This window comes from Anas acuta, chromosome 19 (assembly GCF_963932015.1).
Source record: "Anas acuta chromosome 19, bAnaAcu1.1, whole genome shotgun sequence".
Classification (NCBI taxonomy): Eukaryota; Metazoa; Chordata; class Aves; order Anseriformes; family Anatidae; genus Anas; species Anas acuta.
Genome location: NC_088997.1, coordinates 4,219,124 through 4,232,309, shown reverse-complemented (window position 1 = coordinate 4,232,309; position 13,186 = coordinate 4,219,124). Strand labels below are relative to the sequence as shown.

At 43.4% G+C, this 13,186-nt stretch overlaps 1 protein-coding gene across 7 annotated transcripts in view; it reads left to right on the top strand.

The window, feature by feature from the left end:
- Positions 1-13,186, top strand: part of PIGL (phosphatidylinositol glycan anchor biosynthesis class L) — a 69,883-nt gene that overhangs the window by 32,374 nt on the left and 24,323 nt on the right. For all 7 annotated transcript variants that reach the window (XM_068656257.1, XM_068656262.1, XM_068656261.1 and 4 more), the window contains one exon: positions 9,191-9,281. In XM_068656257.1, coding sequence (XP_068512358.1) covers positions 9,191-9,281 — 91 coding nt within the window. The remainder of the gene's footprint in view (positions 1-9,190; positions 9,282-13,186) is intronic.

The following is a 13,186-nucleotide window of genomic DNA, read 5'->3' as shown; positions in this document are numbered from 1 at the left end:
GCAGTGCCAGGATTGGGGAAGGCAGTTCTTGGTGGTGGGAGACAGCTTCTCTGTGCATGGATTAGTGTGCTATGTCCCAAGCTGTGCCATGCTTCTCTGTTCTTCTTTCAAAGGATTTTGCAAAACAAAAGAAATGAGTAAGGGAAGAGTAAAGTCCTGTGGTCTGCTCCTCAGAGTCCTAATTTTGCTGGTGATTTGTATTTCAAATTTAAAACATAAGTTTTAATTGTAGGGTTGCCTGGCTTTTTGTTCTCACTTGGGACAGCGTAGACTGTCAGGCCCCAGATTAATTCCGAGGCACTATGGTAAAGCCAGTATTAATAACGAGGAAGTGAGTGCTGCTGTGAGCTATTCCGGGAGCTGCCTGATCACTCCATCTAGGCCTTATGATGCTCATTTCTTACAGTACAGTTGGTGATTTTGGAGAGATGCGGTCTGTGTTCTTCCCCATTACTGTCAGAAGTACCAGAGTGGGCACAGACATGCCGAAGTAGTCAACAGTTGGGTCCAAGAGCTAGGTGTTGATGAGGTGAGTCCATCATTTTTTGGTTTCAGATCAGTTTATCCCCCATCTGGGAGCTGACACAGACGAGCAGATTGTTCTGGGAACGTGGAACAAAATTGCCAAAGGCTACCAAGTGCTGTAGTCCATGCTTGCTGCTCAGGCTTTCCACCGAGTGTTTCCATCACGCTAACCATTCTTGGCCATAGGAAGGTGTAGAACTGAAGTGCTGTTTCAGGTATGCCTTTGCCCAGCAGTTGTGCTCCAGCATGCCAGACAGTTGAGTGTCTGAAGATGTTTCTTTTATTGGAAGGCTACAGATGAGATTGCCAGATAATGCTGATAGATGTTGTTTGTCAGTCACTTGGGATAAATGCCAGAAATGCACTTTACCAACAGACACAAGAATGCTGGAGACTTCTTGTTTTCCTGGCATGTTTTTCTGAACTAGCTAGGAACTTCAGTGATCTGCTTTCCTTTGTACCTCTCTGCGATGTAAAAGGAGGTGGTTTGATTTCACACTGTGCTATTGTCCGCTGCCCAAACCACATTTCAGTGGGCCAGAGGAAGAAGTGCTGACTCATAATTCAGCATGGCAGCACCAAACCTCCAGAGACTACTAAGTCTGGCCTCTGGCAGATATTTTCAGTGAACTTTATAATGGCCCGCAACAAAGTTGCAGAAATCACGCAGAAATCCAGCTTCTATGAAATGAAAGGGAGGTTTGTTGTCCAGCACTTGGCGAGTCACTGCTGGCGAGTCTGCGGTGCTGCAGAAACAGGTTAAATGGGGAGTGGCTGAAAACAGGCCACTGGTGTGGCATCTCTGGGCCCCACTCAGTCCAGGTGCACACAACGTATTTGGTCACATCATGGCTGTCAGGGAAAAGGGGCTGTAAATGGCCTTGGCATGGCATGTCGAGGGTGTGCAAAATGAATGCAACTCATACATGAATGAAAGTTGGCAACGTAGCTGAAAACACAGCACCCAGCTTGAGGGTGAAAGGTATGGGAGAGGACCTGCTCTATTTTTCCATAATTGAGTTTTCTTTAGGGACTTGAACTTGATTGTTTTGTTGCTACCAGTCTCACCAGGGTTCCTGACACGCTGTGGCACTGCCTGGTTCTTGCAAATAACCCACTGCAGATTTCTGCTTAAATTGAAGCTGGGGATTCTCAGCGTGGATTGAAGCAATTGAACTAGAGGCCTCTCCTTTCACTGGCAGCTGAATTCAAAGCTGTGCATGACACCAAGATACGTGGTGCTCACTGGCATGGGCAGTTGATCAATCAGCAGCGATGCCCACACAATCCCTGAGCACATTCCAGCAGCACAGTTATAACATGGATGTCACACCCGAGTGCGACACTTGCACGAGACTCCCAAGTGATGTTTCTCCTCTTGTTGCACGTTTGCAGCACAGCGTTGGTGGTTCTGTTCTAAGTGCTCATCGGCCAGCGATGAGATTTGCTGGATGAGACCAAGGATCTAACAAGGAGCTGGAGATGTATGCTGGAAATCTCTTCCTTAGCTGCAGCATTGCATGGTGACACCTTGCTACTAGATGACCAGAGCAAGGTGCCCTGTAGGTGACACACCCAAATCCCCGCCACGTGCCTTAGCGAGCAGGGTCTCCATTGTTGGGATAACGCTTGGCCCAGATGTCTCAGCTTTATTACTCACAGTGGAGTGTCTGGGGTATTTTAAACTTTAAATATTGCTGTGTTTCTGCTAGAAAGGATATGTTCCAGGGAGTATTCCTGGTATTTGCAGCTGAGAGCAAAGTGATTTGTGATGACATCTGATTTGGGAGTTTGTTCTCTGTTTGGCGCCAGCCCCTGAGGAAGTGCTAACTGCTCCAGAAGACATTACCCTCGTTGCAGAGTTCCACTGCGCCACAGGGGCAGAGCTGTTCACTGTGCTCTACATTTTGGAGCTTTTTGCAGACTTTCGTATGTTTTGGGCCACGACACTTTTCTTAGAAGGATCTCAAACTGCTTTACGTAGGTTTGAACATACAATTATTTCTATTTCACAGTCGTGATGAGTAGAAGATAGGAAAAGCTGCGACTAAATCAGTGATCAGCTCAGGATTAGTTGTGCTGAGTTTTGTTTCCTGCCTTACATGACTGGGCCTGATGCCACCTGTAAACTAGGTTTTAAAAGTTACTTTTTAAACTAGCTTTAGCCACTGTAGTTTCTATGCATTTCTGTTCTTGAAAGGTTCCATCAATTGTTTTTGTTTAAAGACATTGAATATGAACTTGTTCCTACAGAGCTTTGTGCTGTCATTTATCAACAGGGCACTGAGGCACAGACGTCAAATGAATACCAGATTTCAAATTATGATAAGCAATTGTGTCATCTCTGTGAATAGACATTAAACTCTGCTGAGAAATCATCAATAATTCATTACAAAAATAAATGAGTACAGGGACATTTGGATGGGTCTTGCAAACAAGCGGGCCTGTGTTCTGTAATAATTCCTTTGAATTTAAACCCAAAGGATGCTTATTTTCCTCCCAAGGGGGAGCGGAGAGGCAGGCACTGATGGAGTTCAAGAAGTAGACATGGGGGCAGGTTTTTGGGTTGTCCCGTGCGGAGCCAGGGGCAGGACTCTGTGATCCTTGGGGTCCCCTCCAACTTGGGATTTCTGTGATTTATGGTTCTATGATTATTTCTCAGACAAACACGTGATTGTGCCCATGTCAGAAACTTTGTTCCCTAGAGCTCTAATTACCTGTTACTTCTGGGGAGGCCCAGAGGGACGTGGAGCACCGTCCGATGGAGCTGCACTGTGTTTTTACATAGCTCAGCGGAGAAGCACGTACAGCTTGCCTGCACACCTGAGGAAGCTGAATGAAGTGCTGCCGTTGTCTGCTTTCCCTTTATGCATGACTTTTGCCTGCTATGGCCACATTAGTGAGGTCAGCACTTACTTGTCTTGTAGGCATCTAAACTTACTTAACTTACCTTTGAAATTCGAATAAAGTAGGCCCCAAATTATACATTACAGAAGTTAAGGATGGGAGTAGAGATTTATGTCCATTCTTTTTTTTTTTTTCTTTTGTGAAATATTTGAAATGCATTGAATTTCTAAATAGTGTAGTCGTTGACATTTTGCCACTTATTTTATTCTCTAACTACACAAAAACTTAAGATTCTTATTTCCATTCTTAAAAGACAAATCTCAGAATAATTTGGGTTTCTTTACTATGGGGAAAGGGAGGAAGCTGCCAGTGTAAAAACTGCACCGTGGGCTTCTCTGTTTTAGGCGGCTTTAATTTGATCATTTTACAATTAGCACCCCGCTTTATTCCCTCTCCTAAATTGTAGATGGTTACATTCCAACAGGCATACATCTCTTCTCTGTTTAGCATGATGGAGTGAGATGCTGCTTGTTTCTCTAAGTGGGATCTTTTCGTTTGTATCCGAGATGTACATGCAGCCTAACAGCAGTGCCTCCCTCCTGTTTGTAATTGTCCATTATAGGAAGAGAAATTTATAAATAGTTATTGAAGGAGGGATTTAGAGGTTCTGCTTCAAGATCTAGGGCTAGCGTGTCTTAACTTATCATAGTATAATCTCAAAAATAAAAGTTCTCTGCTCTACTTTAGGGAGCATGAAATAATTTCTGTTTACTCGTTTTTTTCAATTACTTTGATGCTGTGATATAAAGGTCACTGATTGCCTCTAGTCATCACATGGCTTTTTCACTAATTGTGCACTCACGTCATTTTGTTCTGTGGGATCTTTTGCTTTTTGATCCAGTTTCAATTGCCCAGATGTTCATTTTATACAGTTAACTTTATACAAAGGGCATCCTTTGTTCCAGCAAACACATTGCGGTCATTGTTCTCAGCTGGGAACCTATTGCACAGCACTTCACCTGTTTCCTATGTAATCCACCATCCATCTCCCGACCTTTGTGCTGGTTTAATGTAAAATCGTTCACAGGGGAGACGAGGGCTGAGGAGAAATTATGCAAAAATGTTTCCTGGTCCCCAGCCTTGGATTGATTAAGGTCATGCTGCAGGGCTTCAGGATAAAAAGGCGATAAGAAATGGGAAAGCTCCTTCGTCTTGACCCTGTCGGTGTATAGTGGAATGGAAAATCTTGGTAGTACCTTGCAAGATTTGCTGTGGTGTTTCATAATGTAGTAATGCAGAACTAGGTGCCATCTAGAAGGAACTTTATAGACTTATAACCTAAAAAGATTTCATGTCAAGGCAGAGATGGGGTTGTCGGTCCCCACTAAGGTAAACGTCAACTGCACAGCTTCTGAATGCACCCAGGGACCTGAAGATTGCTCAATTCAACAAGTTGCAGGACGGACAGATCTCTAACTGTAAGCGTCCCGTATAGGATAGCCCATTCGCTCCCTGTGAAGGCACGTGGGCATCACGTAGACTGCTCATTTCACTTAACCTTTAGGGTAGTCATGAGAGCTTAGTTCATGAGCAGAATAAATTCCGTGGAAGGCTTTGAAAGAAGATTGTATAAATGCGCTGGCTGTTACTAGAAGATCTGTGGAAGATGAGCAGTGGAAAATTGGACAGGGAGTGAGCAGTATATCATGTAAGAAAGTTGTCACTTGGCAATATATCTCTGTGAAGGTTTTTAAATCTCTGTCTTGGCCGAAAGACACCTTCCCAATGACAGGAATCTAGCTGTCTTCAGCCTAAACATTCCTAGAAAGACGACCCGACAAATCGTCTGGGCTACTGGCAGGGACAGCATCACTGGCAACATGCACAGTGTTTTAATGGCCAAGGCTGAGGCAGAAGATGAGCTACGCTCCCCAGCAGGCAAGAGGAGGAGGCCTGGAGAGGAGCTGGCATCAAGCAATGATTTTTTACGTTTCTTTCATTCAGCCAGCTCTAAGACTGCAGGGCAAGATCTGCACAAGGTTGAATTTTGGTTTAACTTGCTGATAGGATTTGCTATGGCTCCCCACTGTGGTGTTCTTCCTGTGCAGACCCTGGGGAGGGGAACTGCAGATACCAGCATCTGTTCTGCCTGCTGAGCTTGGCAAGGAGGAGGGAAAGGAGGTGAGAGGGAGGAAACCAGAAGGTCCCATGGGGTTCTCACCAATGATGGTGGTATTGCCCAGGGTGGATCAATGGAAAGCTGGAGTATTCTTGTTTTCAGAAGCACAATGTTTCCTGCGACTGGGTGTGTTGAAGGCAGTGAGCAGAGACAAACACTATGCCATGCTGCAGAAGCTGCGGCTTCCTAATTTGCCATTTCTCTCCTTGCAATCTATAGATCCCTTGGCAGAGCTGTCAGTTCCCTGTGCTGTGCACAACATGCCTTCCACTGAAAACAGCTGGAAAAATGCAGCATTTCTGGAGAGAAACCTTATTTCATTAAAAATATTTTTGCCTCCTGTGCATCTCCCTATTTTTCCCAGGTCACCACAGGCTGGATCCAAGCAGCCACCTGTGTTCACTGTCACTCATGTGGAATCCCACAAACATCGCTCCCAGTCCGTAAGCGTTCGGTGGAAATGAGGCCAAGTGACCGAACCTCTGTACCCTTCCCACCAGCACAGCCAGCAGCATGACCTGGGAGGCCTTCCCATGCAGGATTTATATCTCAGTCTGTCTTGGTGACTGACAGCAGCAACAAGGAGCTCTCTGGGGCAGAGCACAGGGAGGGAGAGCGTGGGGAATGCTGTCTCCTGGGACAAGCTCCAGTCTGCTCCAGGGAATGTGCTAGTTTTCACTCCTTTGTAGTCCTTTATCTCAGCCCTTCGACCTTCAGCTCTGAGGTATTATCTGCCTTAGCCAGAAAGGCAGACTGCAGAATTAACCACTGAAATGCTGACTGTTTCTGAACTAATTCCTGAAAGTATAAACATTACGGATGCAACTTACTTGAATAGTTTAGGAAGTCAGTGGACTTCTTCGGTTTGACAAGTACTGATTTAGAATATTAGGGAAAAATATTTCTACTGAATAGGTGACTTTGTGAAGTACAGCAGTTTTCAAACTTTGTATGCACCTAAGAAGTTCCCAGGGCATGCAGAGACCTCCTGTAAGAACATCTCCTGGGTGCATTGCCATACAGTGTACGTGAACTTGGTTTTCTTCATCATCTTTTTGTCCTTACCTGGACTCAGTTATTTATCTCCAGAGCACAGGCAGAAAGTCATTGGTCTCATGCTTTCCGTGGGGTCCCTACTATCATGGTAACTCCTAAATTTTTGACTTTACAGAGTATTATGCAAACTCTTACAAAAAAGAAAAATAAATAAAAATAAAAATCCTGGAGGAGTGAGATCAATGTATTCGCTGCTCCACTCCTGACTTCTCTGGGTGAGTTTGGGCATGTCATTTAACCTGCGTGCCACTTTTCCTGTTTGCAGAATGAGCTAACAATACATCAGTGGGCCATTGTAGCTATTAATGAGTTATAAATATGCTTATGTATATGTGTGTCTGGTTTGGCAGGATCAGCTTCTCTGTCTTTGGTGCTTGACAAATAGTACAATGCAAGGAAAAAAAATATTTTCCTTACTGGGAGTGAGTGAGCAGCAGTAAGTATGTAGAAGTAGATTTTTCTTTGCAGAATACTCCCGCTTAATCAGTTTGGTGTTCACAGAGTTAATTTGCTCATGCCTTCAGATTGTTTTGTTTCCAGGGATTCTAAACCCTTGCCTCCAGCTGTTCATTTCCATTGAAGGAGGATGATCTTTATCTGTCTAAACTAGTTAAAACCTGCTCCACTACCCAACAGCCTTTTTGGAGACAGCCCAATAAAGCTGAGTGCAGTGGCTATGACACCAAGAGCCTCCTGGACATCATAAATTCCAAGCCCTGTTTTTTTTCTGACCTCTCGCTGTTGGAACACCACTCCTGCTTTAATGAGACTCTTCGCTTCTTCCACAGCTCCATATATCCACTGCCCAAAATGGGCGATGGTATTTGCATTGTAAGTGGCCAGTGGAGAATCCCTTTTAGACAAATTTACCACTTCAATATTATCCGATTAAGCCTTCACACAACCTCAAAGGTACCATTCAAGTAACTGGAGCACTTGTAGACTTGCACTTAGACTCTGCTCAGTGTACATGTTACTTGGGATATTTTAGTTGAAGCACGTTTTTAAAATGCGCTCTGTTTAAAGCTTGCTGTGACATGGTGGGACTTGTAATACCTTCAGGGCCACTTCATCTTCAAACACGAGATGTGAAAGTTTTTGTCTTGAGCAGATTAGATGCAGATTTGTTAACCTGATAAGACAGCCACTAGATGTACCAAAGAACCTTTCCTGTGACGAAATTCAGCGCCTTGTATACACCAGATGAGGATGCTGTCTACACAAGAGGGAATGGCAAAAAAGAAAAAATTTCTGTTGCTGGTAATGTCACTACCGGGACCATAACTAGAATGGTAAAATGTTATTACTGTAGAAACACTGTCTCTTGTTGCAGGGGTTTTTATTTTGGCCCGTGCTGAACATGGGTATGTAATACAGTGGTCAACAACCTAATGGTCAGTTTGTACTTCAGGCTCCTCCTTTTACTACAACTACTATTAACAGGGCGAAAATCTGTGGCCAGAAGGCCTCTCACGAAAACCCAGGCTGAGCTTTATTTTGGAGTGTGCCAAGGAGACATTTTCCTGTTGTTCTGTTGCAGATGTTAGAGTTCTTGCTGTCTTGGGAGTCAGCAAGGCACTAAGAGTGTTGGGAAGTGGCGCCGCTGCTCACTGCAGCAAACAGCTGGATCAGTTCAGAGTCCAACCTGGTGTGTCTGTGTGAGAAGGCTGTGTAGTCATTTTTGCTAAACCACCTCACAGCAATTATCAGACTATCAGAGGACGGAAAAGGTCTGAGAAAAAGACCAGTTTAACATGTCATCATTGGTCTTTAGCAGCTGCACGTTATGCTGCTGTTACTAATAACCTAACTTTGCAAGCAGTGTTTTCTTGGCATCATTCATACATAATTACTGGGGGGGTCAAATTCAGCTCTCAGTTGTGTAAATACGGAATAATTCTGTTGGCTTCCTGGTGTTATTAGTGTAGAAACACATGTAGGACCATGAGCATTTGGCTCATGGTCCCTGCCCCTAGGAGCTTGCAATCTGAAATACCCAGGCAGAGTTTTCAGTCACAGATGAGTTGGTATGCACAGATTAAAAAAAAAAAAAAAGATGAAAAACTACTATCAAATCCATGCAATGTAATTACAGCTACGTTGTCCTTTGGTTGAGGTTAATGGATTATTCCTCTACAAAGGAGTAGCACTTTGATTGTTACTTTTCATATGTAATTCACCAGTAGATTACAATTGGAAAGTCTCCGGGGTAAATGAGTTTTGAAAGGTCTTTTAAATAAAGATCTAGTAGTTATTTCTTTGTGTATATAGAGAGAAATTTGACAGGAATGAACAGAGAACAGGAATTATTGAACAAAATAGGTGTTGCTTGGGGTAAAGCAGTTAGAAAGTCTACCATAATGGTACGAGAGAGAGCTTCTATGTGAAGGGTGTTCTCTGTTGGTTCACTTCCAACCCCAGCAGTATACAAGCTTGTAAGACTCTTAAGTAAGGTTTGGTGGTTTTATATGGTAAATAAGTTTTTCTTGATTTCAGTCTCTGATAAGAGCATCTCTCTTTTCTGGCATAGTCTTTGTAAAGTTCTCAGGAATTGAGTGACTAATTGCACTTCTCATTTTTTAGGGATCTTCCAGATAATCCTTCTGTTGAATGGGACACACAGCTCCTTGCTGCCTTTGTGCTGAAGCATATAGAAGACAATAACATCAACCTGGTAATGTGAAATTTCCTTCTGCATGGGCAGTTTCCACAGTACTTTTGAGCTAGTGTTCTAGGCTTTCCCTTTACTCTGAAATCTTTCTTTGAAGTCTTCAAAGTTAAGGTTTTGCTTCTTTGCTTTAGTAACTCCTCAAATGTTTTCAACATTTTAAAGCAGTATTTTGCCACTGTTGCTAGCTTTTGATGATGAAGAAAGTCTGTCTGGGAATAAGGCTTAGGTTTAGGCTTAGATTTGAAGTGCATTGATAGCCATTTATTAGAAGGCTAGTTTAGCAGGCATACCGGTCAGGATTGAAGGGTGTTGAACCACAGTTCCTAGGAATAGTTTTTTCTCCACGGAACAGGAAAAAGGTACGGAAAAAGTTGTGCTCCATTATTTTCTGTTGAACCTTGCTGTGATGCAAGTCGCTGTCGCACACTGATCAGCAAAATCACAAAACCCTTAAAGCCTTGCAGCAATTTACAAAACAAGAAGCCACATCTCCTGTAGCATGAAAACCCCAAAAGAACGAAAAACAGCAACATGCGTCCAATTCTGTATTGATTCTATGTTTAATTTTCCATGAAATACATTGCTGTGCACAGAGAAAAATCCAGTTTTCCTGGAGTCCTTTTGTGCCTTTTGATCCAATGAATAGAAAAGTTTTAATCTGATCTGAAAGCTCCTAACACAAGAGGATTTGTATTGCATGTTTGTGACTCTCCAGGGCACTAGGACAAGTGCACCAGAATCCCAGCAGAAACTCTGAAAACACTCAAACTTTCTCTAGATGGTTAGAGAGGGTTAGATCTTTGCCTCAGAGGAAATTAAACTCAAGCTGTTTGTGCTGGAGAAGGCAGGAGTCTGGCACTTACATAGCATGAGCTGTAAACTCCAGTGTGGGGGTTTCAAAGCAAGAAACATGCACAACCACTAGTGCTCACCCTGCTGTGCTGCTGGTGGAGGGTGTAGCTTTAGTAATGAGGAGCACTGTGGCAGGCCCATTGCATTCCCTCAGCAGTTCCCTGAGCAGCAGTGAGGACAAATTGCTGTAGCAGAACATGTCAGCAGCATCAGTGGCCCCTGAAGCATCTTCATGGGAATGATGGTAATGAAGCACTCTGTAAACTTGCATTATTTTGTCACAAATAATCACGCAGGTCTCAGGTGTCTGCTGTAATACCTTTCAGGAAGGAACAGACCTAGTTTGCCAAGAATGGAAAGCAAGCACCTAATTGCCTGTGTCCAACATTCAGCATTTTAAAACTTCAGAACTTGTTGTTTGCCAGTCTTTGAGCATCTCTGCTGTTCTGAAAAAATGGGCTTGTCTTGAAGGGTAAACTGAGTCTGTTTTTCAGTAATGTTGAAATTGATAGAATTAACTTAAAACATTAACAGAACCTTGTTAAAACGTAAGATAACAGAGCTTCAAACCCACCAAGCTAACAGTGGAGTTCACATGATTGGAAGACATATATTGTCTTAGCCATCCCAATGGAACAACTTTCCCCAACTCTCCCTATAGTCTTATCGTAGACAATGATATCTTTTATTTACAGAAACACGTGTGTCATCTGGCAGTGGAGAAGCAGGCTGTAATTCCGACGTGTCCGAAAGGAAAGATTGCAAGGCATGGAGTTACACCATGCTATGCATATTTTTGTTCCATTGCATAGTTACTCATTTCCTCAATTGCCCTGGAAGTCCAAGAGTAACTCAATCGTTTTGAGAGCTACAGGGACAGATTTCACCCAAGCTGTATATTAAATAGTGCAGGCACAGAAATTAATGGTTAGTGTACTCAATGCCAAAACTAATTTATAGACTTTGGAAATGATTTCCTGCCTGCTGTATTTCTAAGCAAAAGCCAGTGGTACCGGGAGAGGCAGCCAAGGATAGTTTGTCTCAGTCCGTATTAGAAAGTATTTGGTGTGTAAAAAACAAATTATGTAGTACAGTGCGGGCCCCAGGCAGCCTGTAGACTATGAAATTCTACTCTTCAGGATCTCAGGTTTGATGATAGCAGAGCTTAGGTTAAGAGGTAACATACAGACTGTGTTTGGGGCAGATGCAGTGCCAAGACCAGCATTCAGCAATACTGCATTCTTATAAGATGCCAACCACTACAGACTGATGGAAACATCCATTCAGCTGCTTGTGGAAGAGTCCTATTGTCTTTGGTCAGCTCCAAATCAGTCAAGTCAGACTTTTCTACAAATGGCATCCAAGTAGGAGCTGAGGGGGGTGAGTTCAGCTTTGATGCTTTGGATCTTGGATTCCACACTGCCCTAAAATTCAGCAGCATTAAATGTTTGATGTTTATACACAGTTTTCAGTGCTTTTACAGAACACTGGATATGCAGTGAAGCATGTGGAGTTTGCCTAGTGAAGGCAGAAAATCTGGGACAGACTTTGGTATCCCTTTTCCTCCCTTCTTCATCTATGCTGCAGTCTCCTGAAGTGTGCTTTAGGATTTGTGAGCGGAAGACCCCTCGAACCTTTTGTTCTAAGAGTCGATACGTGGATTAGACTTTTGCTGTTCAAATACAACAGACCTTGGATTGTTGATAGCGTTTGATTATTTTTTTTTCTGTCATCCAATTGTCCATTCTTTTTAATCTTTAGCTTCTCTAGCAATAAGAAACATCTCCAAAAAAACACCCTCACAATCAAGGATCAAAGGGAGCTTGAATGTCACTGGTTTCTGCAGTGTAAATTGGGACTATGACATGATGCTCAGAGGAAAGACATTAGAAACGGAGCTTCTTGCTGTAGCATTTTATGAGATGGCCCTCTTTGAAAAAGAAAGAGACATTACTATCCCCACCAGTGTACTTGAGCAGATGTGTTCTCTGTTTGAAGCACTAGATGATGCCAGAAAGAGTGAGGGAGACCCACAGCTTTGAGTGCTTTTCTTCTCCAATACACATGGTATGTAGAGGGAGCATGGACTACAGACCTCTCAGGAGTTTTCTCTTCTGCTTGCAATTGAGTAATTTCCTCTGTGCTCTCCCCCCTCCGGAAGGGATTTGTGGACCTGTTTGTCTTGGCTGCTGCTCTAGTTTCCACTAGTGAAAGCTCTATTTCCTGAATACCAAGGTCACCCAGAAGAAAACCCAGCAACACCAATGGCAGCAGCTCCCATTTCAGAACAGGTGTGGGGAGGGAACTCCCTCTTGCCCTGAAGATTTCATTGAGCAATAATTTCCACATCAAGTGTATTTCCTATCCTAGCCTTTTGCTCCCAGAACTTGCTAAGCCTGTTTTTAACCCAGACAGTTTCAAGATGTTCAGGTTTTTTCATCCTGCCCTGATTGTTTGCTTGATTTCCTCGGCAGCCTGGTTCAGGTTAAGTGTTCAAAGCAAGCACACCAGCTAGCTGCACCACGTGGAAGAAGCAAATGCTCCCATGTGAAAATATCTTTAGCATGTGAGAAAGAAATTCAGATTTGTTATCAATGAAATTAATCCCTGAAGCCAGAGGAATATATTTCCATGTGATTGCTGCCTGCTTTAAGTCTTGCTTAAGGAGCCTGCTTTAAGGAGCACCACAGTGATGCTGCGGAATCGATGCCCTCTTTAGACCACAGACCTAGAAGCTCCAAATAGGTGGGACAACTCGGTCAGGGTCAGCCTGAAGGATCTAAGGGCAAGGGCCAGTGTTTCAAAGATGACCTCTTTGCAGGTAAAGTGAATGCCACTGTGGCCAGGTCAGTGTGCAGGTAATTGTGCGCACAGGTTTGTATACAGAGGAGGTAGGCTATTCAGTTGCAAATGTCCTAACAGTAAATTAGACAACATCATTTGAAAATTAACTTCATGCGATCCCTTTAGTTGGTTCAGCTGTTATATAACTGCAGCAGCACTAAGAACAGCAGCTCCTATTTCAAAACAGATGTGGAGAAGGAAAACCTCCAAAG